This window comes from Desmodus rotundus, chromosome 9 (genome assembly GCF_022682495.2).
Source record: "Desmodus rotundus isolate HL8 chromosome 9, HLdesRot8A.1, whole genome shotgun sequence".
Classification (NCBI taxonomy): domain Eukaryota; kingdom Metazoa; phylum Chordata; class Mammalia; order Chiroptera; family Phyllostomidae; genus Desmodus; species Desmodus rotundus.
This window is the reverse complement of record NC_071395.1, coordinates 97,752,135-97,778,548: the sequence shown is the minus strand read 5'-3', so window position 1 is coordinate 97,778,548 and position 26,414 is coordinate 97,752,135. Positions and strand designations below refer to the sequence as shown.

General features: G+C 45.5%; 1 protein-coding gene across 2 annotated transcripts in view; it reads right to left on the bottom strand.

Annotated features, from left to right (window-relative positions):
• Positions 1–23,756, bottom strand: part of SMIM36 (small integral membrane protein 36) — a 42,684-nt gene extending 18,928 nt beyond the window's left edge. Inside the window, exons 1-2 of one of the 2 annotated variants that reach the window (XM_045182395.2) lie at positions 23,180–23,756; positions 21,648–22,313 (exon numbers count right to left, since the gene is read on the bottom strand). In XM_045182395.2, the coding sequence (XP_045038330.2) occupies positions 23,309–23,590 (282 nt within the window). In that variant the 5' untranslated portion in view covers positions 23,591–23,756 and the 3' untranslated portion in view covers positions 21,648–22,313; positions 23,180–23,308. Of the gene's footprint in view, positions 1–21,647; positions 22,314–23,179 lie in introns of those variants that run through there. The other variant, XM_045182394.2, reaches the window with a different exon arrangement.
• Between the last annotated feature and the right edge of the window lie 2,658 nt (positions 23,757–26,414).

Sequence of the window (26,414 nt, the reverse complement as noted above, 5' to 3'; positions counted from 1 at the left end):
ACAATACCATCCACACGTATTTAAAACACGCGTGTGTAATGTGTAGATCGGCACTGGGTAGTCTGTAAGGACCCGTCTACAACTGAGCACGTGTGATGAACACAGGAGCGAGCCTGGGGAGGTGAGGGGAAGAGTGACGTAGAGTTAAATTGAGAAGCTTAGTACAATTAAGCAGGAGTGAGGCCTCACACCACCTCAGGGTATTAGGACACTGGGCACCGAGAACTATGATTACCTCAATCTGATCTAAGGCCACAAAGAGAGAGAAGGAGATTTTCTAGACTAAATTTTGGGAAAATCTAAAGTAATTATTTGTACCATATTTCAAGTGCATTCACTTTCTCAAATAAGTGATTCTTGATTCAACATCACTATACCCCCCCCCCAAACCATTGCCTATTCCTCTTCCTTCTCTCTCTTTCTTCTCCGGATCCTACACTCTCAAAACATCTTTATCATAGAAGTGATTATGCACGTGGCAACACTAGTGAGTCTCAAAGCATGATCATGCCGAGTGAAAAAAGCCAGACTCAGAAGGCGACATACTATATGGTCCCATTTGCATGCTGTTCTGGAAAGGTAAAACTATGGGGACAGAAGTCGGATCAGCGGTTGCCAGGGACTGGAGTGGGGGGGAGAGGGCTTACTATAGAAAGAGAACATTTTGGATTGCAGAAAATTTCTATAGCTTGACTATGATGGTAGCTGCACAATTTTGATGATAGGCTAGAGCTGCCGTGGCAAAATACCACCGACTGGATGGGGGTGGTTTAAACAACAAAAATGTAGTTTTGCCTTTGGCTGGAAGCCCAAGATCAAGGTGCTGGCAGGGTTGGCTCCTCCCGAGGCTGCTTTTCTTGGCTTGCAGATGACCACCTTCTTGCTGTGTCCTCACATGGCCTTTCCTCTGTGCGAGCACACTCCTGGTATCTCCTCTTCTTCTGCTAAGCACACCAGTCCTATTGGATTCGAGTCCCACCCGTTATGACCTCCTATGACTGTAATGAGCTCCTGAGAGGCCCTGTCTCCGAATAGAGTCGTGTTGAGGGTTAGAACTTTGGGCATGCACAACTTAGTCCATGATAATAAGTGTGCAATGAAATTTCATAGAATTGTGTGCCTTAAAAAGGTGCCTTTTACTCTCTGTTAATTATACCAACATACACAAATAATAAATTATCCATTTATGCAAACATTGTACTGTACATTTAAACACAGAAAAACTGCACATTTCTATGAGTACCCAGAAAAGTATGTTTATTTTTTGTGCTCCTCATTTCTTTAATGAGGAACAAAAGAAACCCTAGGCACCTCCCTGACTGCGGTGGTACTGAGTGAGTTAAACATGTCCTTGAAGTCACGTTGTTTTTGATTCTGTAACATGGTTAAGTAAATAGAACAATTCGGGGCAGAGAGTTCTTGAAGAAGAAGGCTGCAAATGTAGGCTACATTAGGGATCCGCGGGGAGTTCGGGCTGGAGTAGCAGATGGAAAACGCTGTAGAAATGGGGGGCAGCCAAATTCTTATTTTCTGGGTAACTTGTTTGGGGGCTAACTGAGGTCAAACTCGAAATAACGTAGGACAGATTTGGGGGGCAAGCAGTCTGTATTGCAGAAAGTGTACGGCCTTGAGTTAAATCTTGGATTTAGGTGGGCACGCACGGGTGTCAATATTGGCTTCTCCATGTATTACTTGGGAAAAGTTATTTCATCTCTCTGGACCTTTATCTCCTCATCTGGAAAGTGGGCTAATGAAAGCTAGCATACCGGGTTGCCGCAAGGATTTGAAATAAAGAATGTGAAAGCCCAGTCTGGGAAGCTAGCACTTGGTAGGTACCCAGTGATCTATAGCATTTAACACTGAGCATGCTCAGGCCTATGGGGTCACAGGCCTTTGCTGTGCTCTAGTACCCAGGGGGGATCTGCTTTGGGGGCCAATTGCTAAGTCTAAGGAATGATGGAAGAGTCCCCCATTCTACCCCCAACCCCAGAGCTACTTTCTGGAACTTGCTATTAAAATGATTTCCTATATTATGCCCTGGCTGGTGTGGCTCAGTGGATTGAGTGCTGGCCTGTGAACCAAAAGGTAGCAGGTTCAACTCCCACTCAGGGCACATGTCTGGGTTGCGGGCCAGGTCCCCAGTAGGGGGCGTGTGAGAGGCAACCAATTGCACATGGACGTTTTTCTCCCTCTCTTTCTCCCTCCCTTCCCCTCTCTCTAAAAATAAATAAATAAATCTTAAAAACATTATTTCCCTTACTATGACAAATTTACTACCTGTGAAGCTGTGGGTTTATCTCTACTCATCCGAGAGTGTTTGGCCTCCGAGTGAGAAAGAAAAGGTATGTCTTCTGTCTTAATTGGGGTTTCCCCAGGATCCCCCAGGCCAGATAATAGTGGCACAATTACGGGGTGGATAATGTAATAGGAGAGTGTTGATTAGTAAGTGCATCGCTCGGTGTGGTGGGAAATGCTCTCCGTTAGAAAACAGCCTGTGCCATTGATCTGGATTTTTTTCCCCCCTAAGCAGTTGATTTGAAGTAAATGTTCCTCTTTGGGTTTCATTTTTGGATTCTATGAGGGGAGGATGTTTAGTTAAAGGACCTTTAAGATCCTTTCCAGTGAGGATATTCTAATATTCTACGGTTTGGAACTGCAGAAGGGTCTTGATTAATCAACCGGTTTCCTTAAGGCTTGCCATAGCATTCAGTCAGTGTTGAGCCTTGGGCTGTGCTCTGGGGAGTCAGGGATGAACAAGGCAGGCGCCAGCCTTTTTTCCCAGTCTGAGCTTGTACCTCCATGGTTGTACTACCTGTCCGAGGTCCATTTCCCCTTAACACTCTATCAGGGACATAGGAGGCATGTTCATTCCATTTGTGGGAGTGTCGGAGCTGGGAGTGTTGGCACTGTAGATTCTGAATCTTATAGAATTACGTTAAACAACAAAATAAATACACAAGATAAATACGTAAGATACAATCAGAACAAATGGAAAGTAGTTAACTCAGGTTTAAAATAAGCTAAATTTACAGGTACAGGAGAAGACACTCGAGGTGTAAGCATCTGACCTGTCCTTCCGCTCAGCCAACAGGGATTGCATAGCTGCAAAGTGACAGTAGTCACAATGTTGGAAAAGATTGAGTCTCCCCTAAGACCTCTCCGCCTGACAGTTATAACGCCAGTGACAAGGCTGGTAACCAGTGACGTCATCTCTTCTGCTCAGCACTCTCCCTTCCCTTTCTTTCCATTTTCTCCTTTGAGAGCAAGATGTGCCTTATGGAACATCGAATCCGGTCCTGTATCTATCTATCCATAGTCCATAGTTCTTTGAGTTGCACGTGATAGGCAATTAATAAAATACAAATAACCACTGACTTCATAGCAGTCCATGCAAGAATAGACCAGGAGCCTTCACTGATTTGACTTAACCACGTGATGGAGCTGCCAGGAACCACCAAGATTGTCCTGGGCTGGGTCGACACAAGTGTGCACGGGGCTGGAAGAGAACCCTGTCCCTGTGTCAGGCAGACACGTTCAACAAACCTTGTGTCCTATTCTGGAGATCACATTCAATGAGAGAGATCAAAACTAGAAACTGTCCAAAGGAGAGCCAACGAATGGATGGCAGTATCGCAAAGGGGTTAAGACCATCCACTCAGATCCACGCGGATCCACGCTCGGATATGTGGGAGACTGGGGAGTTCCTCAGCCCCCCATGCTCTGTTTCTCCCCTACAGGGCGGAAGCAGTTACCAGCACCTCTCTCTGAGCCGTGGCAAGCATCACAATGAAGACGGTAAGTTGTGATTTACACTGGAAGGAATTAGAATTGTTTAGCCAGAAAATTTGAAGACTTAGGAGTAAAGGTGTGCTATCAGGGAGGTGACTGGGAGGTGGTATCTATCTTTAGATATTTGAACAACTGCTCTTGGAAAGAGGTATTGGGCTTATTTGGAGTAGATTCACGTGGAATTAGAAGTGTTACCGGGATGGGGACCTGGCCCTGAGTGGGTCGGCCTAGGACCAGCTGGTAGTGTGTGGGTTCTTGATTTCATACAGGAAAGATTTCACAGTACGAGTCTAGACGGTTTTTAGAGGACATTTATTAAAGTTGGGGACAGTGAAACAAGGAAGAGCCTGGGACACTAGGTGGGAAAATGAGACTAGGCTAGGCTGCTTTGGCTCACTGAGAAGTCAGAGAAAAGGGGACCTTGGGGACAGGGTCAGGGGGTCAGCCAGGGACAAACTACTGCTGTCTGTTGCTGCCCTGGTGGCAAGCCTTGTGGGGGCCCTTAACATCTGGGAGATGGGTGCCATGCGGGAGGGCCAGGGGGAGGGTGCAGGGAAAGGTGTGCTCCTGGGAGGGAGAGAGCATGTGGGGACCTTCATTTTGAGGGATTTTAAAAGTTGGGAGTTTAGGGGAGGTCTTAGGGGAAGATCTCAATAGACTATTCATCAGTTTTATGCTGATGTACAAAAACGGGATTTATTCCCTTCACCTCATCTGTCCTTGGGGGTGGTTGGCAAATGTCACTAGTTGGGTTTCTGCTGTCGATCTCCCTAAGTGCGGTGGTTTAAGCTATTTACCCTCTGGAGCAAAAGTGCAAACTATTGACTCTTAAGTTCCTTGGTTTAGGGAAGATAGGATTTACTAGATGGCTGCAAACTGCTTGTTTAACTATCTCTCCCCAGCCTCCCTATTGGGCTTTCCTGTCTCAGAATTAGGTCAAAAAGTAGGATTTGACAAGAAGATAATATTGCCTCAACACATGGCAGAAATTTTGGTAGTCAGCATTGTTTAAAAATGGAATTCAAGATTATAGAGGGTGTTCAAGCAGATGCTGATGTCCGTGACTTAGCGTGTTAACAGAGAGGGCCCTGCATTGGGCGAGCGAGTTGGAGCTCCCAGGGTTGCTCAGACTTGGCCGTGCCTCAGAATCATCTGTGGGTAGAGCTCAGGGATCTCACAGAAGCACCTGAGCTGGTTCTGATAAAACCTGTCTTGCACTGGCAATTTAGACCCACTGGGCTGGAGGATGGGTCCCCTTCCACCTATATTAGGTTATGATGGGATTCTGGTGGGAAGGTGCTTCAAGCAAGGCAGACCAAACAGATTTTGGAGACTGAATTGTTAAAGAGGAAAAACCACAGGCCCCCAAATGGCATCACTTGTGCTAAGAGCCCATGATATCAAACCTAGCTTTATTACCAGACCTCATCGCCATTTCATTGACCAGAAATGTGATCTGAACCAACCAGTCTGGAATTTTCCAGTCAGGCATCAGTAAGGCCATCTGTCACATGGGCCCTCTGGCTCCCAAAGAAAGAAGAGGCAGTCTGCATGATGAAAACCCTTCCTTGTCTCTTCCCCCACAAAAGATGATGTCCCAAGTTCAAAAATAATCCCTTCTTTTTGTTTTACAGTTCCCTTGCCCCTCTCTCTTCCTATTTATACAACCCTTCGAGCACTCTCCTATTTGCCAGGTGGGGTGCTGCCTGATTCATTAATTGCTTAATGAAGCCAATGAGATCTTCAGATTTACTCAACTGAATTTTTAAAGATTATTATTTATTTAGAGAGACGGGAAGGGAGGGAGAAAGAGAGGGAGAGAAAGACCAATGCGTGAGAGAAACATCGATTGGTTGCCTCTTGCACGCCCCCAAATGGGGGCTTGGCCCCCACAACCCAGGCACGTGCCCTGACCAGGAATCGAACAGGAGACATTTTGGTTCGCAGGCCAGCACTCAATCCATTGAGCCACACCAGCCAGGGCTGAATTCTGTTTTTTAACATATTGGAGGTGTTAAGTGGAAGAGTAGTTGGGAGTCTAATTGGAAAAAAGTTAGGGCCAGTTTGTGGAGAGCTTCCGATTCTACCTATGGGAGTTTGGAAATTACCAAGCAAGGTTCCATGATAAATGTAGTGCAAAGGTAGTTACAAAAATTTCTCATTCTGGAAGGGTGAGCTAAAGGATGAATAAAGGCAATGCCAGATTCAATATTCCTTCCCTCTTGGAGTTCACCATCTCAGAACCTGTGACTTTAATCGCCACCTTCCATTTGCTTCATTCCAGAGCTACTGGTAGTTAAACAATGTGCAGTGATTGGTCGATCCATGTGCAATGCAAAGGAGGGCTTTCACTTACTCAGTTCTCCCAGGTAGCAGAGGCAGCACCTACAAGTCTGCTCCGCTGAGAAGCAGCGGAATGTCAGCGCTTTTGTTCTTATCTCAAGGCAATTCTTAAATTAATTAGTTGCAACTACGAGCTGTGCTGCAGTAGAATGCACCATAACAGAAGGGGAAAAGGAGGCCGCCAGGGAGACGCAGCTGGGTGTTCTGAGACAGCATGGCCAGGGACTGCATCTGGTCACATGGACCAGGGCTGATTGAAGTCTTAAAAAAAAAAAGTCTAAAACCCAAACCTACTCCCAAATCCTCAGAGAATCAATGACACATCGACGTACATGACATGAGGCAAACATTGTCCTTACACAGTGTTCCTTCTAATATCTGCCCACATCCTCAGGCAATGTTCCTGAAAATAGCTTCCTGGGGGAATACATCACAGGAAGCAGGAAAGACAGTGGGGCTTGTCAGAATCTGTAGGTTTCAAGGCTTGCTTTTTTCTTAGCTGTGGGATGTGGGGCCAGTCGGTTCCATCACCTGCAGAATGAGTGTGCAGACACCGACCTTGCAGGGTGCTGGGACCCTTGAGTGTGAGACCCCTCTGCTCATTCTTTGAGTGTGATAAATGCAGGTTGAGTTCGTGATGGTCCTCACTGCAGCCTGGCTCTCCCACTGGGCTACCACATGATGGGCTTGGTCCTACCTTTGTGCCTTCATGAAGACAAACGCTGTTTTCTAGGATTGCCTCTGAGATTCCAGGAACATTCTCAGCCAAATATATCTAAATTTGCATCTTTTCAGGGAGGCACTAAAATACTGCACTGAAAAGTTTGGGGGTTGGTTTCCTAGGGCTGCCGTAACCAAGTACCTAAAACTGGGTGTCTGAAAACAATAGAACTGTATTGTCTTGTGGTTCTGGAGGCTAGGAGTCTGAAGTCAAGGAGTCGGCAGGCCATGGTCTCTCTGACGGCTCTAGGGAAAAATCCTTCTTTGTCTCTTCTGACTTCTGGGGTTTGCCCTCAGTCCTTGGCATTCTCTGGCATACAGGTGCCTCAGTCCAGTGCCGTGACTGTCTTCTCCCTGTGCGTCTCCATCTCGTCTTCCCTCCGTGCATGTCCATCTCTGTGTCCAAATTTTATAAGGATGCCAGCCATGTTGGGTTAGGACCACCCTAATGAACTTATTGTAACTTGATTACCTTTGTAGAGACCCAATGCCCAAATAAGGTCCCATTCGGAGGTCCTGGGGATTAGGACCTCAACATATCTTGTCAGGCGTGTGCAGTTCCGTCCACAACAAGAGTTATACAGACCTGGGTTCATTGCCCTTTGCTAGATATGATCTTGGTTAAGTTATCCACCTCTCTAAGCTTCAATTTCCTCATTTCTAAAATAAGGACTATGGTATTAACCACCCACAGGGTTGCTATGAGATTAAAAGGAGATAGTGTTTGCTAAGTACCTGGCAAATGATGGAGAAGGGCATTTTCACAGATGTATTACTCTCTTTTTTCTCTTTCTCTTCCTCTCCCTCCTTCCTTCCTTCCTTCCACTGGTCTTTCCAAAGCCCCATGAAGGGATGGGTCCTTTACACAAGAGAGACTAGGAAAGTGAATATCTGATATGTGGGATATGGGTGGGAAATGATCACCAAGCAGGCAACTCAGTGTCAGCCAGGCCTGGGTGCTAATGTCTTTCCTGTACACCCTTCTATTTGCATTTCCCCAGTAGAACTCAGGCTTTCTCTGAATATTTACATACATAGGAGCTCAGGCACAGGCCTAAGGTGGATGGTGGTACCGGCAGACTCACGGCCTCCTCTGTGACTTCTCCTGAGTCCTATGGTGCTCCATCCCCCTGACGGAGAGGGCTCTCTGCATTCCCAGTGGGACAGCAGAACCCCCAAGTTTCCCCCAGACATTGAGTCAGCCCCAGAGCCTGACGCTGACTTCCGGGAACAGAGAATTTCTTGGCTTTTTGATGCATAAACAAAGCTTCTATCCAGTGTTCCCATAGAGTTCAGTGTCCCTACAATGCCCCCAATGCAGGAATGGAGCCAGCCTTCTCAGTAGCATTGCTTGGGACCACAGGCCTGCATTGGGGTCCTTGCCACTGTTGAATGTGTGTTCAAATCTGGTAGTGTGCCAGTGTAGCCCCCTGGCTGAGAGTGGACCCTGCATCTGCCACACTCACTTTGAACCCAGCTTTGCTTCCTCCTAGCTGTGTAAACTTGGCCAAATTCCTTCCCAGACTCAGTCTCATTGTACATAAAATAGGCATAATAATATTCCCATCATAGGACTGTCGTGAGTATTAAGTGAGGCGATGTGCATGCCAGCCCTTGTCCCCGTGTGCCTTCTCAGGCAGCGCCAGGTGGCTGCTCGGGTGCAGTCTGGCAGGTGTGCCTCGGACCCTGTGGAGGAGGTTGAGTTCCCAGCTGGGTCACCATCACTGCTGTTACTATTAACATTATCTTTCACCATCTGACTTTTTTTTCAGAAACATGATTATTGCTGAAAAAGCCTCCAACTTCCCTCGAGGTGGGGCTAGTTAGAATGCCCTGTAGTAACCTCATCTCCACTTTCATGCCGAGCGTCCCAAGCAGAGGTAGAGCAGAAAGAACTTGGGTGGGATCTCATGCATGCCTGAATACTCCGGTTGTTTTTTTTTTTTTTTTTTTTTTTTTGCACAGGCTGGCAAAGGGGCTGAGAAGTACACAGTGAACTGAACAGGAAAGGCCGGAGGAGCAAGAAAGGTATGCTCTGAAAAAAAAAAAAAAATGACCTTCGGCCTCTCTAAAGCCCCAGGCCTGAATACTAAATGGTTGGGAGCACACGGACCATTTGGGTTTGTCATAAAATCGACACCTGGATAATAGTACAGTAGTTAAGGCGGACTTGGGTGTGTAAGTATTTCAAGCTGGAAATCTCTCCCTGACTTCTGGTCCCAGTGCCAGACCTGCTACAACAGACTCTTGATAATGGCAGCTGAGCATTGGTAGTTTTGACAGGCTTTCGGGGGATTCTGTTTAGCGCACTCGTTGGTTGACTTTGGGGTGTGTTGACTTTCTCAAACTCACCTCCCTTGGTTAAATGCCCTCCCACTGTGGTGCAGAAGTGCAGGGTTTCTTCGGATTTCTAACACCGATCACCATGTGGGTGGCGTTTCATTGTAGCTGAAGGAACTCTGGTTTGGGATCAGGAGACCTCAAGTCTAACCATCGTTTTCTTTCAATTGCTCCGAGGGAACTGGACTAATCGTGGAACTGCTCTTTCTCAGAGAGAGTGGCTGCTCCTTACACTACCCTATAGTCACCAGCGGGTCCGTATAGCAGCAGGGCAACCACAACCATCACTTATATAAGAAGTGACAACATTTCTCCTTATCTTAGATTTTTCTATGCTTTCTAATTTCTCTAGGCAGGTTACAGAGTGTCACATTTTACTTACCTGGAACTTAGCTGTCACATGCCCAGTAAGAAGCCAGAAGGGAAAAGCATATTTACACATGTACACATATACAGACATACATTCCTTCTCTCTCTCTCTCTCTCTCTCTTTCTCTCTCTCTCTCTCTCTCACACACACACACACACACACACACACACCCCTTTAATTAAAGAGCCAAACAGCCAGACCAGATGGCACTAAGTATCAAGATACTTTACATGGAGGCAAGCCTCTTAGACCCCCTACTCAGAGCTTACGCTCTTATTTTGTGTGTCATTCTAACAGAACTTGCTCCTCGAACTTCCAAGCCTCATGTAGTATAGAAGCAGCAAGCAGGCAGAACAAGTATGGGATAAAATAGGTAGCTTTGCTGAAAGCATCAAAATCTGGGTGCTGAATGCCCAGCAACAAGGCAGGAAAAAAGAAAAACATTTTAACAGAGCAATCTGGAGCTACTGAATTTAGGGGTAAATAATTGTTGCGGCCTCCATGGATCCTGGCTTGCTGTGACACCGCGCAGTCTGGTCCCTTCTGTTTCTGAGGATGACTGAATCATCAGGGAGGCTAAATTAAGTTCTGTCTTTTCTGTTTGGAAAGCATGGACGTGGACACTCTAGCTGAGAAAAATTTCTGTCTAAAAGAGTAAAAACTTTCAAGCAAGACTTGGCTTCTGAGAATCATGGAGTTGGAAAGCATCATCATGGTGATAAAATTATAATTTATTGAGGAGGTATTTGATAATAACTTTCTCCAAAGAGCTGCGCAGCCAGAGGTGGCCTCTGCTGCCCACTGACTGAATGCAGTGGGTGACTTAGACAGGGGGAAGTCTTTTTGCCATCCCAGTGTTAGATGGATCGGAATGGTCTTTCTGGAATTGTAGAGAAAGAAGTTAGAGGTAAAGAAGATGATTTAGCAGTTGCCACAATTAGCACATGTCCAAACATTCTTCCTACTTCTCCCTTTCGGGTAAGTACCTGTATTTCCCACTGTGTCTACCACGTTCCTTCCCCATTTCATCTGCCCCATCCTGCCCCACCTCACGGGCCCAGGCCTACTGCTATGTGCAGTCTAGCTCAGTCCCGCCTCTTCCAAAAAGCTATTTGAAACCTTCGGTCGAAACTGATCTCTCTTCTGAACTCCCATGGGATGTTACCGATCTCTCTCATTGTACGTTTCAATTTCTATACTGTATTACAGGTTATTATTTGTTTTTGCTTTTTTCTTTAAATCGTGGCTCCTTTCTCTTAATAACCTGTAAATTGCCTGAGGGCAGAATCTGGATTTGATTCATTTCTCTGTCTCCAGCAGCACCTGGCATAGAATCTTACATGTAATGGGTGTTTGATAGATGCTGATTGAATGGCTACGTGAATGAATGGAGCCAGCCAGTTATTTGTCTTTTGCATTTGTCAAAGCTACACTGTTGACATGGAGAATTGGAGACTCTCAGGGAAACATGAATGTATAGGTGGAGGCATTGATGTGGAAAATTAGCACTCTGATTCTTTTCCCCTTGGGGCAGTCACAACTCCCCCTCTTCTATAAACATGGGGCCCACGAATGATGGCCTCTCCAAGTGAAGAGAAAGTCCTTGAACATCCCAACGGGGCATTGCACTCACAGCTGCAGCATCAAAGCACATTGGCCTGACACTCTGTGCTTCACTGGTTCTTAACACAAAGTGGCCTAACGATACCTTGTATTTGTGTAGCATGCCCAGTTTTAAAAGCTTTAAGATGCACAATCATTTTAGGTAGGACAGTTGTTATTACTCTTGCTTCTCAAATGAAGATTCTGAAACTCAATGCACTAATGTTAAATATGCAAGGTTTTATGAGAAGTGGCAAAATGGGGGTTATTTTTGCTAATGCTCAGTGACACACCCACGCCAGTAGAACACAGAGAAATTACTAATTTAAGCCTTTCTTGTTTGTTCAGCCCAAGTGTTTGACCTCCCACCGTCAGCACACATTCTATCACTCCTGTTGCATTTCCTACTTTGTATTGTTAGTTTATTTTTTAATATAGAGGCGATGTGATGGCTCATTTTAACTGTCAGCTTGGCCAGGCCATGCTACCTGGATGTTTCACCAACCTCATTCTACGTGTTGCTGTGAAGGTATTTTTTTAGATGAAATTAATGCTTAAATCAGTAGGCTTGAGAAAAGCAGACTGTCCTCCATGATGTAGGTGGGCCTCATCTAATCAGTTGCAGGCATTAAGATAAAAGACTGAGGGAACGCTGCCTCCAGAAGCCTTTGGACGTAAGGCACAACATAAAGTTTTCTCTGGGTCTCCAGTCAGCTTGCCTGCCCCGAAGATTTTGAACTTGCCAGCCCCCACAATTATGTAAACAAATTCCTTAGAATAAAACAAGTTCCTTTTATTTTAATGCTGTTTTCTTTAGCCATGCAGAAGCAAAAAGATGCTCAGCATCACTAGCCATCAGAGAGATGCAAATTAAAACCACAATGAGGTACCATCTCACACTGGTCAGAGTGGCCAACATAAACAAATCCACAAACAAATGTTGGAGAGGATGCGGACAAAAGGGAACCCTAGTGCACTGTTGGTGGGAATGCAGACTGGTGAGGCCACTGTGGAAAACAGTATGGAATTTCCTCAGAAAACTAAAAATGGAACTGCCCTTTGACCCAGCAATTCCACTGCTGGGATTATACACTAAGAACCCTGAAACACCAATTCAAAAGGACCTAAGCACCCCAATGTTCATAGCAGCACAATTTACAATACCCAAGTACTGGAAGCAACCGAAGTGCCCATCAGGAAATGAGTGGATCAAAAAACTGTGATACATTTACACAATGGAATTCTATGCAGCAGAGAGAAAGAAGGAACTTATACCCTTTGCAACAGCATAGATGGAACTGGAGAGCATTATGCTAAGTGAAATAAGCCAAGGGGTGAGGGACAAATACCATATGATCTCACCTTTAATTGGAACATAATCAACAAAAGAAAAAAGCAAACAAAATATAACCAGAGACATTGAAGTTAAGAACAATCTAACAATAGCCAGAGGGGAGTGGGGAGGAATAGTGGGGAGAGGGGTTTACAGGAGCTACTACAAAGGACACATGGACAAAATCGAGGGGGAGGGGGGAGAGAGGTGGGTTTGCTGGGGTGGGGTGGAGGGATGGGGAGAAAATGCAAACAACTGTAATTGAATAACAATAAAAATTTATAAAAAAAGAAAAAGAATAATGAAGATCCCAATATGTAAAAAAAATAAAAAAAAATAAAACAAGTTCTGCCTCTCTCTCTTTCTGTGTGTGTACACATTCTATTGGCTCTGTTTCTCTGGAGAACCCTGGCTAATACAGAGAACTTCACATTTATTAGGATAGTTAGTTTTATAAATGTATTTACTTTTAACACATAAGAACTTGATAAATTCACAATGATGTCAAACTTTTCTAAAAAGAAAGAAAAAGAGAAATCTCCCCACCAGAAAACAAGCAATCCGAAAACTTCAACAAATAAACAAAACCATGGACACCATTGAAGGTTACTAGGCTTTCAAGTCCTCACTCTGACAATGGACCATTAAGAGGAAAGAATTAAGCATTTATTCTGTTCTTCCTATGTAAACTGCACTGAGAGTAACTGAGCCCTAGTTATGAGAGACAGTCTTCTTTACAAAAGAATTCCAGCCAGTGAATGCAGAAGAAATGATAGAGCTGGAACCCTTTTCTAACCTCTAATGCAATAATTCAGGCAATGACTGAAACAGTGCGTGAAACCATGAGAAGAAAGGTTGATAAAGAACTTCACAATGGCTTGATCATGCTGACCTCACCCAAATCTACTCTGAAAATCTGGGTATATTACATGGAATCACCAATCTGAGAAATGCAATCCTAAGCAAGTTATAAACTTCTAGATTTCAGTGAATGATTTTAAGAACTGCCTACAGTTGGTTGTGTGTATTTTTTGGAGTCATAACAGCTTAGAAATTTACCAGGTAGTTGCATCATCCTCAGCATCTCAAGCAGAGGGGGAGATCTCTAGGAAGGTACTTGGAAAGCCTGGATTCTGGTACTGACCATGCCAGCTGGGCCCCTGAGCAGGGTGCTTTTCCTTTCTGCTTCTCTTTGCTGTTGCATTAGGGCTTGGGACCGATGGGGCCCACGGGCCCTGTCTCTAGCTTTGGGATCTTATGAATTTGTAAGTCAGAGCAAAAGCCACCTCTGTGAGCCATGTGGTAAGAACGGGCATGACAGCTCCTGTTCCCTGAAGCATCATTTTAACTCTTGGCATGAACACTTGACATTTTTGAGGATGGAAAAATACAGAAAGGAGAACATAGGATATAGTCTTAGAGTGAGGGTGAGAAGTGAGCCAAAACTGCCGTATGGTCTCACAGAAGCAGAGGAGGAGAAAAGCAGTTTGGGCTATTCATTCTCTCCTGCTCTGAGCGCCTTCCAAACAGCGTGGCAGCCATGGTGTGGAATGCCGTGTTTCGAGGGCACAGGGTTACATGAGGTAGGGTCATATGCAAATTCACTTATTTTAGTTAGAAAGTGAACAAGGTACCGTCTTATAGCCACACTATGATGATGAATATGTAAAATATACATAAAACTGGCATAAAATGCAACTAAACAGTTCAGTGATTATCTCTGGGTAATGGTGTATGAGTGATTCCTATTTTATTCTCTATACTTCGCTCAAAGTTTTCCCAATGAATAGGAATTCCTTTTTATAATCAGAAAAATATTAATGAATAGCAATAAAAAACAAGCATGCAATTATACTAAATGTTATTGGAAATCACTTTGGGTAGTTCAAATCATAATTTCTTTCTTTTCTTTTTCATAGTTTTCAAGTTTACCTTAACAAAAATATATTCCGTTTAGAAGAAAAAGCAATCCAAAATTTGCCTACCACAAATTCATTCTCTCCCTTTTCCTTTTTAATGAAACCCTGTTTTTTGTGGGGGGAGGGGGGGTGTTGAATATCAATGTACCAGTAAAATTTTGCATCTGCCAGGCTTCCTTGCAGATGGGGTTAGAGTAGACATTTGGTTATGTTCTAGCCAATGATATATAAGTAGCTAACTTGATTGGCATGTGCTGATTTGCCCCGCCCCCATCCCTTATTCCTCTCCCTGCCTGGAATTTAGACATGAGGTTTGGAGCTGCCGCAGACATCTTGTAATGAGAAGACATCCCCAAAGATATGAATCATGAAGTAAAGCTGAAAGAGCAGAAATAAAGGTGCCTGAGACATTGGGGACATTGGGGAGTCATTTTATCTGGCTGAACTATCTATCTCCCTTTCCACTTCAGGCTTCAGGGGAGAGAACAAAGTCCCCATCATATTTCAGCCACTGTGTTTGGTGTGTTCTGTTAGTCATAGCCGAGCACACTGTCTTACTAAGACACCCCCTTAAAAGGAAACAAATGAACAACTTTTTAATTCCTAATCACTGCGACCAGCTCAAAACAAGATTTTAGGGGACGTCAATTGCAATTCACTTAGGATGGAAATAAAAGGCAACGTTCTGCTAAAAATGAAGGATGGTCTCCCGGGCTCTGATACATCAAATCCGTCCTACATTGTTGACGTTCCAGGCACAGTGGTAAATTCATTGTTTCTACAACTGGGGACAATAAGTTCGATAATACACTTCAGCAACTAGGAAACCGGTGCATCGCCATATGCCTAAACTGAAACCATTTGTCACGGTTTACACTCTTTCCAAAGAGTGCAAAACAGACCTTGATTTGAAGAAGCACCAACGTGGGGACAGTTATTTGAAATGTCAGATGGAAAATATGTTAGAAAACTGGAGATGTGCATGCCTCCCAAGCTAGCAAAGGACCCAGCCCTTTGCCGAGCTTCCTTTTGCAGCTCCCTCATCAACAAAGCTCCAACCATAGGCAGTTTTTCAGAGCAAATCCCATTGTCACTAATTGCTTCATTCTAAGGGGTCAAGGTGGGAAGAGAGAGGAAAGGTCAGGAAAAAGGAAGGGTCAACAATGTTGGAGCCAGAAAAACCTTGGAGGGTTGTGCATTAACTTCAAGGCTTTCTTTCTGTAGAGGAGATAGAGAAGCCAAATGCCTCCCAGTAGGTAGCGAGTAGTCACAATTAGGAGCTGGAGCTGGAGCCTCCAGGCTGCGGGGTGAGGGCAAACATAGGATAAAGGATGTGGATGAGAAGCACACCCGGAGTCTCAGAGACACGGGCAGTACCAAGTCAAGGAGAGACCTGCAGGCATTACTGGTGGTCTCCACACTGGGAAAAGTGTAGAGGCAATGAGGGTGATTGCGGTGGTGCTGGGGCCAGAAGAGGTAGAGAGGGGGAAGGAATCATTTCTGTTGATCTGGTTTCTCTGCCCTCCCTTTCATTGTGCATCATCTGCTTCATTCGCTACAGTGTATTTGCTGCGTTTTCCTAGTCCCTGAGCTTAGGGACATCAGAGCAGCCCCGCCTCCTCCCTGCTGTGCCTGGGACATGTTGTCTCCACAGGAGAGTAATTCCTATTCCGCAATGGAAGTAAAAATTCTTCCTTTTCCCAACAAAGTCATCACCAAAGGATGGAGGCTTCCTACTGTGTTCAGTCCTTTACTGGGTCCTGTGGGGAGTTGGAACCGATATAGGAGACACTCATTCATTTGTGGAGGTACTTAAGATCCAGTCAGAAAAGAACTCAAAAGAAATGAGGAGATTTACAAACTAACAGATGAACTGATCAGGGAGTTCTGCCAAAACATCCTTGCGGTACAAAGATCTGATCCTTTGTTCTAAAATAACTGGAAAATTATTGCTCTTCATTTTATAAAAAAAATATTTTCTAGATCAAGTCCTTAGATGGGGTCCCCGTACCTACTCATCTAGGGCAAACCCCGGGGTTAGGTGAGCAGAGATTCGACATATGTATTCCTGTTACACAAAGACAAGGGCAGGAGATGTGTGGCAGAGTGGGCAGAGCAGTGAGCTCTGCGGTGAGGTTCTGTAAGATCCATGCAATGTACATGTCATTTACAAATATATGCATGTGTTTATATATAATACATAACCACAAATCGGTGCTTATTTAAATGCATGCACAGTGTTTACATGTTTAAATACATGTAAATAGACACTTATTTAAACATATATGTACATGTTTACATATACATACACACCCACACATAGGTGAATACTAAGATTTTCTTTGCTGAAAGGAATGCGTGCTCACAGGTGTTTGGAGACCACTGGGTCAAAGATTGGGCTTTAGGGTCTTACCTGCCTGAAACCTGTAAAAGTGGGAAAATGAGCGTACCCCTTAGGGTTGTAGGGAAGATTGAGAAAATATTATACAAAGTGCTTGGTGAGTTTTCCTGCTGCTTGGCAAGCTTCCTCAGCACACAACTCACATCTGCTGTGTGCATATGTATCCCCCGGGCCTGGGATGAGGCCTACACAAAATAGGTGCTTTACAGATACCTGTTGAATGGATGGACGGTGGTCAGTCGGTATATGCAATTGCTTCCACATTAGCGTAACCCCACCCATGTCTGTGCTGCCCAAGCAATAGCAGTGGAGTACACAGCAGTGATAACGGCATCGCAACTGGTTTGTGCCCTATATAAATCATCCACAAACTTAGGGAGCCTATTTGTAGTAGCACATGATTTGCAGCCCACCTCACAAGTGATGGTGATGCACCAATGTACTGTCCACTGTGCATGGAGAGGGTGATCCACATGCATCCGTGGGTGTGAACCAGCAGCTGCTACCAAACTCAGTTACCCCTCATGACCTAATCCGATTGGATTCTTTCATGAGACATGCTCCTACAAATCACTCCATAAACACGGCTTCTCTCTAAAACCCCAAAGGGGAAAAGGAAAGAAAAGTGAAAGTGAAGTATAAGAGCAGAAGAGATCTAACAAAGGGAGACTCTCTCGATGGCCAGAGTTGTCAAATTCAATCTCGTTGCCACTAAGGAAACCATTTGTTTCCGTGTCTGGATCTGCTTTCTCTCCCGAGCAGGGGTCCAGTGACGGCTACATATAGCTCTTCTCCAAAATTCTATCATGATCTTAGCTTTCCTCCCTCCCCTCATGGCAAGTACCTTTTCCCTGATAAGTTTCCATGATAAGAACGTCTTTATCGATTCTGACAAACAGTGCAGACTCCAAATTCCACAGCCACGTCTCTTCCACGGAGCCACTCTCGGGCAACGTTATGTCCTCCCTTAGAGCAGCGTACTCCTCTCCCTCTTGCTCCTTTGCCCCCTCCCAAACCCATTTGTCATTGTTCTGGTAACCTCAGAGCTTTGCAGGCCTGTCAACTTGAGATCGCAGCAGAGGCCCCCAGGCTGTATTGGTGCCAAACCGAGAGCCAGCCCATGGCTGGTGATTCCTGCGGTAACAGTGGAGTACAGAGAAGCCTTGAACAAAAAATAAATACGGGCAGACTACTTCCCACTATCTTGGGAGGATGTGAACTAGCTAAGATTGTCCTTCACCCTGGGGTCACAAAGAGCTTATCTGGAACACAGAGAGCCCAAAGTGGTCGAAGTCCAAATGAACTGTTACCACAGAGGAAGATAACAAATGCTCTCTTACTTTCTATAATTCAACCACTTCTGTTCTCAGGGAAGACGAAGTAATGAGAAAAAGGCTGTCCTTGATACTCCTGAGTGATTCGGGACTGTGTCTGCTCTCTAGTCCTCGGGGGACTTTGCCCTAACCAAGGGGACTGTGTGGTTCGGTGCTCCCCCACAGTAAAGGCAGTGATAGACGTGTCGCGAACCTGTGGCCTTTCTGCGTCCAGCACGCTGACTCACTCTGCGACTGCACGGGGCCCCGGGCAGCTGTGGAATTAAAGGGCACACGGGGGACTGACTCAGAGTCTCTGAGGCCTACTAATCAGACTCTGTCCACCTAAATATTTCATGTGAGACAATATGCACCGCCCTTATTTCTAAAGTAAGAATGGCAGCTCCCTCCCCCTGCCCTGTACACTTTCAGGCAGATTAAATGATGTGCCTGGGACTCACTAAGTGGCTTTTGAAGGATCTGTGGGCTCTCTGGAGGGACTTGGATTTTTTAGGGCTAGTTCTGAGCTTTTTTTTTTTTAATTTTTTTTTTTTTGCTTCAATTCCATCGGTGTGCACTTGGACGCCATAACATCTTTTCTTTGTGACTTATCCCTCATGCCTTTTTATAAACTGAGAGTTCTATATCTTTTATATATTATCCAGAAAAACAAGTAATTCTCCTCTTAAAGATGCCTACACTCTATTCCATCTTTTTTATGAATTGATTTGACAGAGAGGAAAAGAGAGAGAAACATCAATTTGTTGTTCCACTTATTTATACATTCATTGGTTGACTCGTGTGTGTGCCCTGACCAGGGACTGAACCTGCAGCTTTGAGGTATCAGGACAATGCTCCAACCAACTGAGCTACCCGGCCAGGGTTCGTCCTCTTTCAAAACACAACAAATGGTTACTCTGCGTGTACAGGATCTATATTCCAGGCCACTCTGATAAAGCTTGCCCTTCCAGCTTCTGCCCAAAGCCCCAAGTCAGCATGCTGCTGTCCCATCCAAAAGAGTTGTCTCACTGCCCAAAAGGGGCTTGAAATGTTGAGCATCCCACCCATGTCCTAAGCATCCCTCCTAGACACCGCATTAGTTTTCAGGGATTGTCCTAACAAAGCACCACCAACTGAGGGCTTAACCAATGAGAATGTGCTGTCCCTCAGGCCTGGAGGCTCAAGTCTGAGATGAAGGTGTTGGCGGGGCCACACTGCCTCTGAAGGCACGGGGAAGGACCTGTTCCAGGTCTCCCTCCTACCTTCTGGTAGTTCCTTGGCAAGCAGTCACATAACTCCAGTCTTCACGTGGCATTCTTCCTGTGCCTGTGTGTGTGTCTGTGTCAAGGTTGTCCCTTTTTATGATAAGGACATCTAGTCATATTGGATTAGGGGCCCACCTGACTCCAGTATGACCTTGTCTTAGCGAATTGCACCAGTAATACTCATATTTCAAAATAAGATCCCATTCTGAAGTGCTGGGGGGGAAGATTTCCACATACGGATTTTGGGGAGACACAGTTTAACCTGTAATAGACACTTCCTCCTCTTTCCAATGTGTACTGCACATGGCAACTGCCCAACCTCAGCTTCTCCTCCACACCCCACCTTGGGTTCCCCCGAAATGACCTATCCTGCCTAAGCAGTCTCTGGCCTCCATGGGATGAGGGTCCCCACTTAATTTCACTGTATCTGCTGATAGAACAAGGGTGTTCATTTAGTTGAAATCCTACCACCTGCAAGATACTTTCTGTGTATTATTCTAAACCTCACCAACATGAACATTATACTCATTTTTAAGGTGAAGAAAAAAACGGAGGACGTTAAGTGACACAGAAAAGCCTCACTAGCAGGTAGTGATAGAAGGAGATTTGAGCTCAGCATTTCTGGTGCAAAGCCCTGTTTTAGTCCACCCTACCCGGGGTCTTATGGAACACCATCAGACAATATTCCGGCCCAGTCACAACAATCAATTCACTTTTCTTCTGCAGAATCCACGGTCAGTTTATTCAGAGGAAAAACATCATAAAGACCATTTGATTTTTTAACCAACATTATTAAGCAGCTGCCCAGACATGCAGTTCTAGCGTGGGCGAGAGAGGGGGTGGAACAAACATGGGTTTGCTAGTGTTCTTGAACAGCTGTGGAAAAAACCCGAGAACAGAAGGCCACACGTCTTCAACTGACTTCAAATCCTGCCTCCCCCGTGGACCAGCTGTGTGGTCTTGCACAAATTCTAGCACTTCCCTGCGCCTCCATTTCCTTATCGTTAAACTAGCTGTAGTTGTGTCTCTCTCATAGGCTGGGGGGAGGGTTAAATGAGGCAGGAATAAAGAGAATCTGGCCTGTAGCACACTCCTGATAACTCTCTGTTCTCTCCCTCCCTTCCCTCACTTTGGACGTGTTCTGTTTGTGTCCTTCTCACAGCTGTCATCCACATTAGGTCAGACATTGCATTTGCTCTAATAAAAACTGTGCCTGGTGGGAGAATAATGAATTAAAAGTAGGCAAAAGAGGGTATCCTAAGCCCACAAGGAAGCAGAAAGTAGGCAGTATTTGAATGTTTAAAGCAACTTCTTGGTTCTAGCTGGCCATCCGTTCCACTAGGTTTCAAGGCATTAATTCAAAGGTCACAGCAGTGCAACTAATCATTCCATTGGGAAATGAAGCTTTATTTCAAAAGTAAGAAATAAATCCCAACATTTAAAAATACAGGCAGGTAAGAGATAGGGCTCTAGAAAGAGCTACAAAGACAAAAAGGAAAATGGAAATAATAGGATTTTAGCCCCAGATCTGAAGCCAAATACTCTTGGGAAAATCACTCTGCCTTCGGTTTCCTCATTGGTAAAACCGTGGTGGTTCTTTTAGATTCTCAGTGTACATGCTTCAGAAAAGATCGTTCTAAATTCTGTGAGGCTGATTCCGGCTTGAAGAACACAAATTCAATGAAACACGTCAAATGAACCAGAGGCTTAGAAAAGCTTAATACCTTTTATTCTGACATTCATCTGAGAGTCTTTGTAGTTTCCTTCTTCTACTTAAAAAAATCTCCCCTGATTTTATTTCTGTTCCCTTTATCCATTGTTATCATGATTAGGTTTTTTTTTTTCTTCTCTCTTGCTTGAAATTTATTTTTCTACCCTCCATCTCTGTTAATCAATTGGTCCCAAAATGAAATTGAAACATAATTGAAAATATTTGTATATTTTCAAATATTTGATGTGTGCTTCATTTCTTAACTTTAAAATTAGATGAGTTAAGCATTTCACGTTTCTCTTCAAAAGCTAACTTAATTATTATCATCACTCTCTGTAGTCCACTGATTTTTTTTCTCCACTGATATATATACTCCCATGGCAGGGGAAAGAGAGAAAAAGGTTGGCCCCAGTGGAGGTCACACCTGGGAAAGGGCAGGGGCTTAGAAGCTGCCTGTGGACATTTTATATTTTCATTATTAAAGTAGGGATGGCTTCTTGACCATAAAAGAAAAAATTCCTCTGAGGGATTTTTAATATAATTTTCAAAGTATATATTTTAAGAGAAAATATGATTTTCTAAGAAAATATGAACAAAACCAAAAATAAATTATAAATCTGAAAACGAAATAACTGGAGTGATCTTTATTTTTGTTATGACTACTTCACCATCCAAAGGCGCACCAATACCCATTGCCGAAGCTGGCAGGGCAGGCCAGTCCCCTCTCCTTGGTTTTCTGTGGGAAAGATTGAAATTTAACTTCTCACTTTGTCCTTCACAGTTTTGGAAGCCACCGGGCTTTCAAGTCAGCGACCTTGATAATTTCTGCTTCCAAGCTCCGTTGATGTTGTTTTTTTGTCTCTAGGACGCCATTGCCCATCCTACACTCCCAGCCCCCGGCACACTTCTGTCTTTCTAGAAAATAGCTGCTCCTCTTTCTAGATGAACCATCTTATCTTGGATGCCTGAGTCTAACATGAGATTGGCTCTTCAATACGATCCACATGCTTCTTGGGCGCCTCGCACGTGCTGGGCTCTCCTGTCTCTCTGGACTCCCGCATCCTATAGATTTCTAGCAGCGCATTTGCGATGCTTCCTTGTCCTTCATCGTCTAAGTCACACCGGGTCCCTCTCCTCCTCTTGGGCAGGCAAGGCGGAGGGCAGGGTCATGACGCACTCACTTCTTTGTATTTCTACACAAGGCCTCCTTGGAAGAAAGGTGCAGTCAGTCAACCAAGTGAGCATGTAGGTTGCTGTGAGCTTGGGGAAGAGAGGCTTCCTAGAAACCTCTATGCACAATGGAGATAATAATTCAAAGTCGTGGCAATTGATGAATGAGCAGGGAAACAAATGTGTTGGTTAATGGCAACGATGCAAGGGAGTAAGAAAAGAGTGAGCAGTGCTCAGCGGGACTGAAACGCCACACCCTGGGGCCGCAACACAGCGCCGGGAGCCTTCGGTAATTCTGCTTCAGACCAGATCAGATTTGAGGAGCTTAAACTTCTTGATAAGGAGAGTGAGAGAGCATAATAGTACAATCATCTAACAGCTAACCCTAGGGGCCAAGTACTGTCTCAAGTGCTTTCGGTGAATTAACTTACTCAAATACCCGAACAGTCTACAAGTGCTACCAATAGCTCTGAGCCACGGAGCGGCGACCCTGGTCATACAGCTCGTGTTCCCACCTGTCACACAGCTCGAAAGGGGAGGGGGCAGGGTTTGAACTTGGGCTTCAGCCTTGCCAATTAGCCGCAGCGCTCTGCAAGGACTGCGTTTCCATGTGGGCGCACAGTGGGGACCGTGCTGTGAGGAGCTTGTATGCATAGAAATCATAAAAAGTCTGCAAAGCCTCAGCGATTGACTTGAAAAGAAAGGACTGGCTAAGCACAGGACACATTCGAGCTGGCCTAACTCCCCATCACACACACACCATGGCGCCGCCTTCTTTAACCCCCTCCTCACACGCCAGTCTCCCCCAGAACTGGCGTCACTGGGAACGTACGTACCAGTGACCAGCTTCACTAGACAACAGCCGCTGGAGCACTTGACCAAATACCGCTTTGGGTTTCTTACCTTAAACACTCGGGTTATCCATACGGGGTGCAGAGGGAGCAGCAAGGAAGACAGGGAGGGCTGCAGCCCCGTGGAGAGTAGCTTGTCCAGACTGTCTCGTGCTCTCTCCCCAGGGTCCCCCAGCCAGCCTCACACCATCGTGCTTTTCTTCCCTAGCGGAGTGGGATTTCCAAAATGAAGGCCGGGGCCCCTCCCCCAGGGGTCCCCAGGGGCGCTCTGCTGCATCACCACCACACGGAAGGAGGGCTGGGCGTCCAGCGGGGTCTCGGGTGCGCACTCCTTACTGGGGTCCTTGCCTCGGCAGTCGTACAGCATGCAGGAGACGAGGAAAACCAGGAGCAAGATGACGTAGCTCGCAACTAGGATGACCAGGTTCAAGGTGACAGGGTCGATCTCCAGGTAAAACTCCATGGCGTCGCGTCCCTCAGGGCTGGGGAGCGCGTCCAGAGAAAGGCCACGGGGCCAGTGTGGGGATTGCACGGAGCGAACCCCAGCACGTTGGAAGAGCTACATTGGCTCTGGAGCAAAAATGCGTTGATCCCCAGGGCTCTAGGAGACCTCGCGGATTACAGCTGCTCGGTTTAATAACTTAAGCTCTTGCCGTTAATACCAGAGTCACCAAAACACAGATGCTGTCTCTCGTCAGTTCAGCTACGCAGAGAAAGGGAAAGAGGAAAAGAGATGACCCACGTGTTAACCAAGCATAGTGTCCACACGATTTATCCTGCAGTCAGGCCCTGTGGGGAGCAAAAGTAAGTGCTGTCAATGAGTTCACCATAAACAAGTTGGCTTGCCCTGGAGAAAGTGTGAAGAATGGCCCGCTCTTATAAAAGGGAGGTTTAAATGCCACCTATCTGTATATAGAGTGCTTGGCCATCAGGTCCCTGGGCTTTGGGAATAAATGTGTTCCTTTAATTTAATTAAGAGGAGGACACCTAGGGCCTGACATTTTCATCTTTTCTTTGTTTGTTGGTTTTTAGAGTTCATTAACTCAAAAGCACTTTTTGAGCCCCTCTTGTGTTCCAGGCCCTGTGCTAAGCGATAAGAAGGGAAGCGTGTAGTCTAGCAGGGAAGACAGACATTAAACAAATGATTGCATGGTCTCCATTTAAGAATCGTGGGCATAAATTTATAAAGGGCAAGGAGGGCTGACCAGGAGAGTGTGTCCCAAGGTGGATCAGAGAAAGCTTCCCTGAGAAAAAGACGTTTAACCCCGACCTGAAAGATGGGCAGGAGTTAGCTAGGTTAGGACTGGTGGGGAAGAGTATTCTCACCACAGAGAGCAGCATTTGTGAGAGATCTGAGCAGGGAGAAGCCTGGGAAACTGGAGGAATTGAAACAAGGGCAATGTGGCTGGAGAGAAGAATGAGGAGCCTAAGGGGAGAGGGGTCGGATTGCAAAGGGGCTGGTGGGCCACACTAAGGACTTGGCTCCTGACTGATCCTGGAGCAGTGGGTGCCACCAAGTCATTTCATGCAGGGGAGCGATGTGATATTATTTGCCTGTTAAAAAGCACCTTGCCTGCTGTGGAAGCAGGAAGATAAGCTGGTGGAAAGAAAGATCTGATAGAATACAGGTGTTCCTTGATTTTTAAATCATCATGCCACCTCAGATGCAGCCCTGGCCCGATAGTCCTGGAGAGAACCAACTGTATGGCAGTGGCACGGGGTCCCAGCTCAGAAGGATCCCCCCACTGGGGTTGATGCTCTGCTGTCACCATCTTGAAATTTCTCAGAATTTTTAAATTTTGCACTGGCCTCACAAATTATGTATCTGGACTTAGTCTCATCTGTGCATCTTCGGCAACAAAGGGCTATTTCTCCAAGAGCTAATGGGACTCTTTGGATCAAAGGCCAGAACTCCCAGAGGTTTGCCAGTTTCTTATGCTCATTAAGATTTAATTGCCTAGCAGCTTCCGGTTTGGCTCCTTTATGCCCAACTCCCATGGGAGCCTGAGTGTTGGGGATGCTGCAGAGAGGAGTTCTTATTGATCTGGAGGCCTTTTTCAAATAACATATTCCACGATTCTATGGTCCTGGACTAACCTGTGGAATTATACTCAAGAAAGTGAGTGGTTCTCAAACACCCCAGGTTTAGGGCCAACCTCACTGCAATCAATTGGACTTCTTTGGAAGACGGATTCCTGGATCAGCCCCAGACCTATGGAATTAGAATCTTTGAGACTGGAGTCTGGGAAGCTGCCTTGGATCCTTCTGCTGGGCACCCAGGATGGAGAAACATGGCCACAGGTGTGAGTGAGAAGGACGTGTAGAAAATGGGCCGCCACAGCCTTGGTTGGCTGCCAAGAGCAGCCATAGGAGGCATTCACACAGCATTCAACACCATCTGCGTTCTGAGTGCAAGAGGCTCATTAGTTCACTTTGTCAGGAGGAATCCTTTTCCTGGAGGCAATTCGTGTTTACCAAGTGCATAGGAGACTGATGTTTAGAACAGAATACCTACGTATGAAGTTGCAGTGAAAAATGTAACTGTCACAGATCAGGAGGGCTTATGCTGGAATGACGTAGCTTTTTCTTCCTGGAGGCAGAGCTTCAAAGTCCACTTATAACCAGCAAAGTGCACTTACAACCTTGGTAGACAGAGGATCTCAGTGAGTGGACTCGTCCCATGCTCTGTGCGCGGTGCTCCAATCACAGCAGGGCTTTCTTTCACCAACAGCATTCTGTATCCGTTAATTACTTTCTGCTGCCTACTCTGCACTCCAGATTCTTGACTTCTGTAGCACACTGATGTCTGTATAGTGCAGGTTCTACCACGTAACAATATTTTAGGAACATTCTCTGATGACTTGAAATAGATGACACCAGGATTTGCTAAAATTGACTCTGAAATGAGAACTGGGTACATTTTGGTCTATGTGAAATTAAACCGAAAGATACATGCAGCAAGTCTGTTCTATCCAGTGGAGTTTTCACGTGAGCTCCAGGTTTCTCTGTGCGACAGTGATAACCCTTCCGCGTGCTGGCTGGTCCGGTCTGGCCTCCTCTCTGCAGCTGGGCTGCTTATCTCCATGGTGCCCTAGAATATCTTGTTCAAGGCTATTGTTTTTGGATCAGTATCTTCTTACTATCTGCAGTGGGTTTTTTGTCCTTGTACCTACCAGTGCTCAAAGGTCATTGTAAGTCCAGACTTGTGGAGGCTTTGATTCCTTCCAACGTGTTCAGTGAAATGTTGTCTATTTGTTGTGCTTAACTAACTCCAGGGTGGCTGCTTT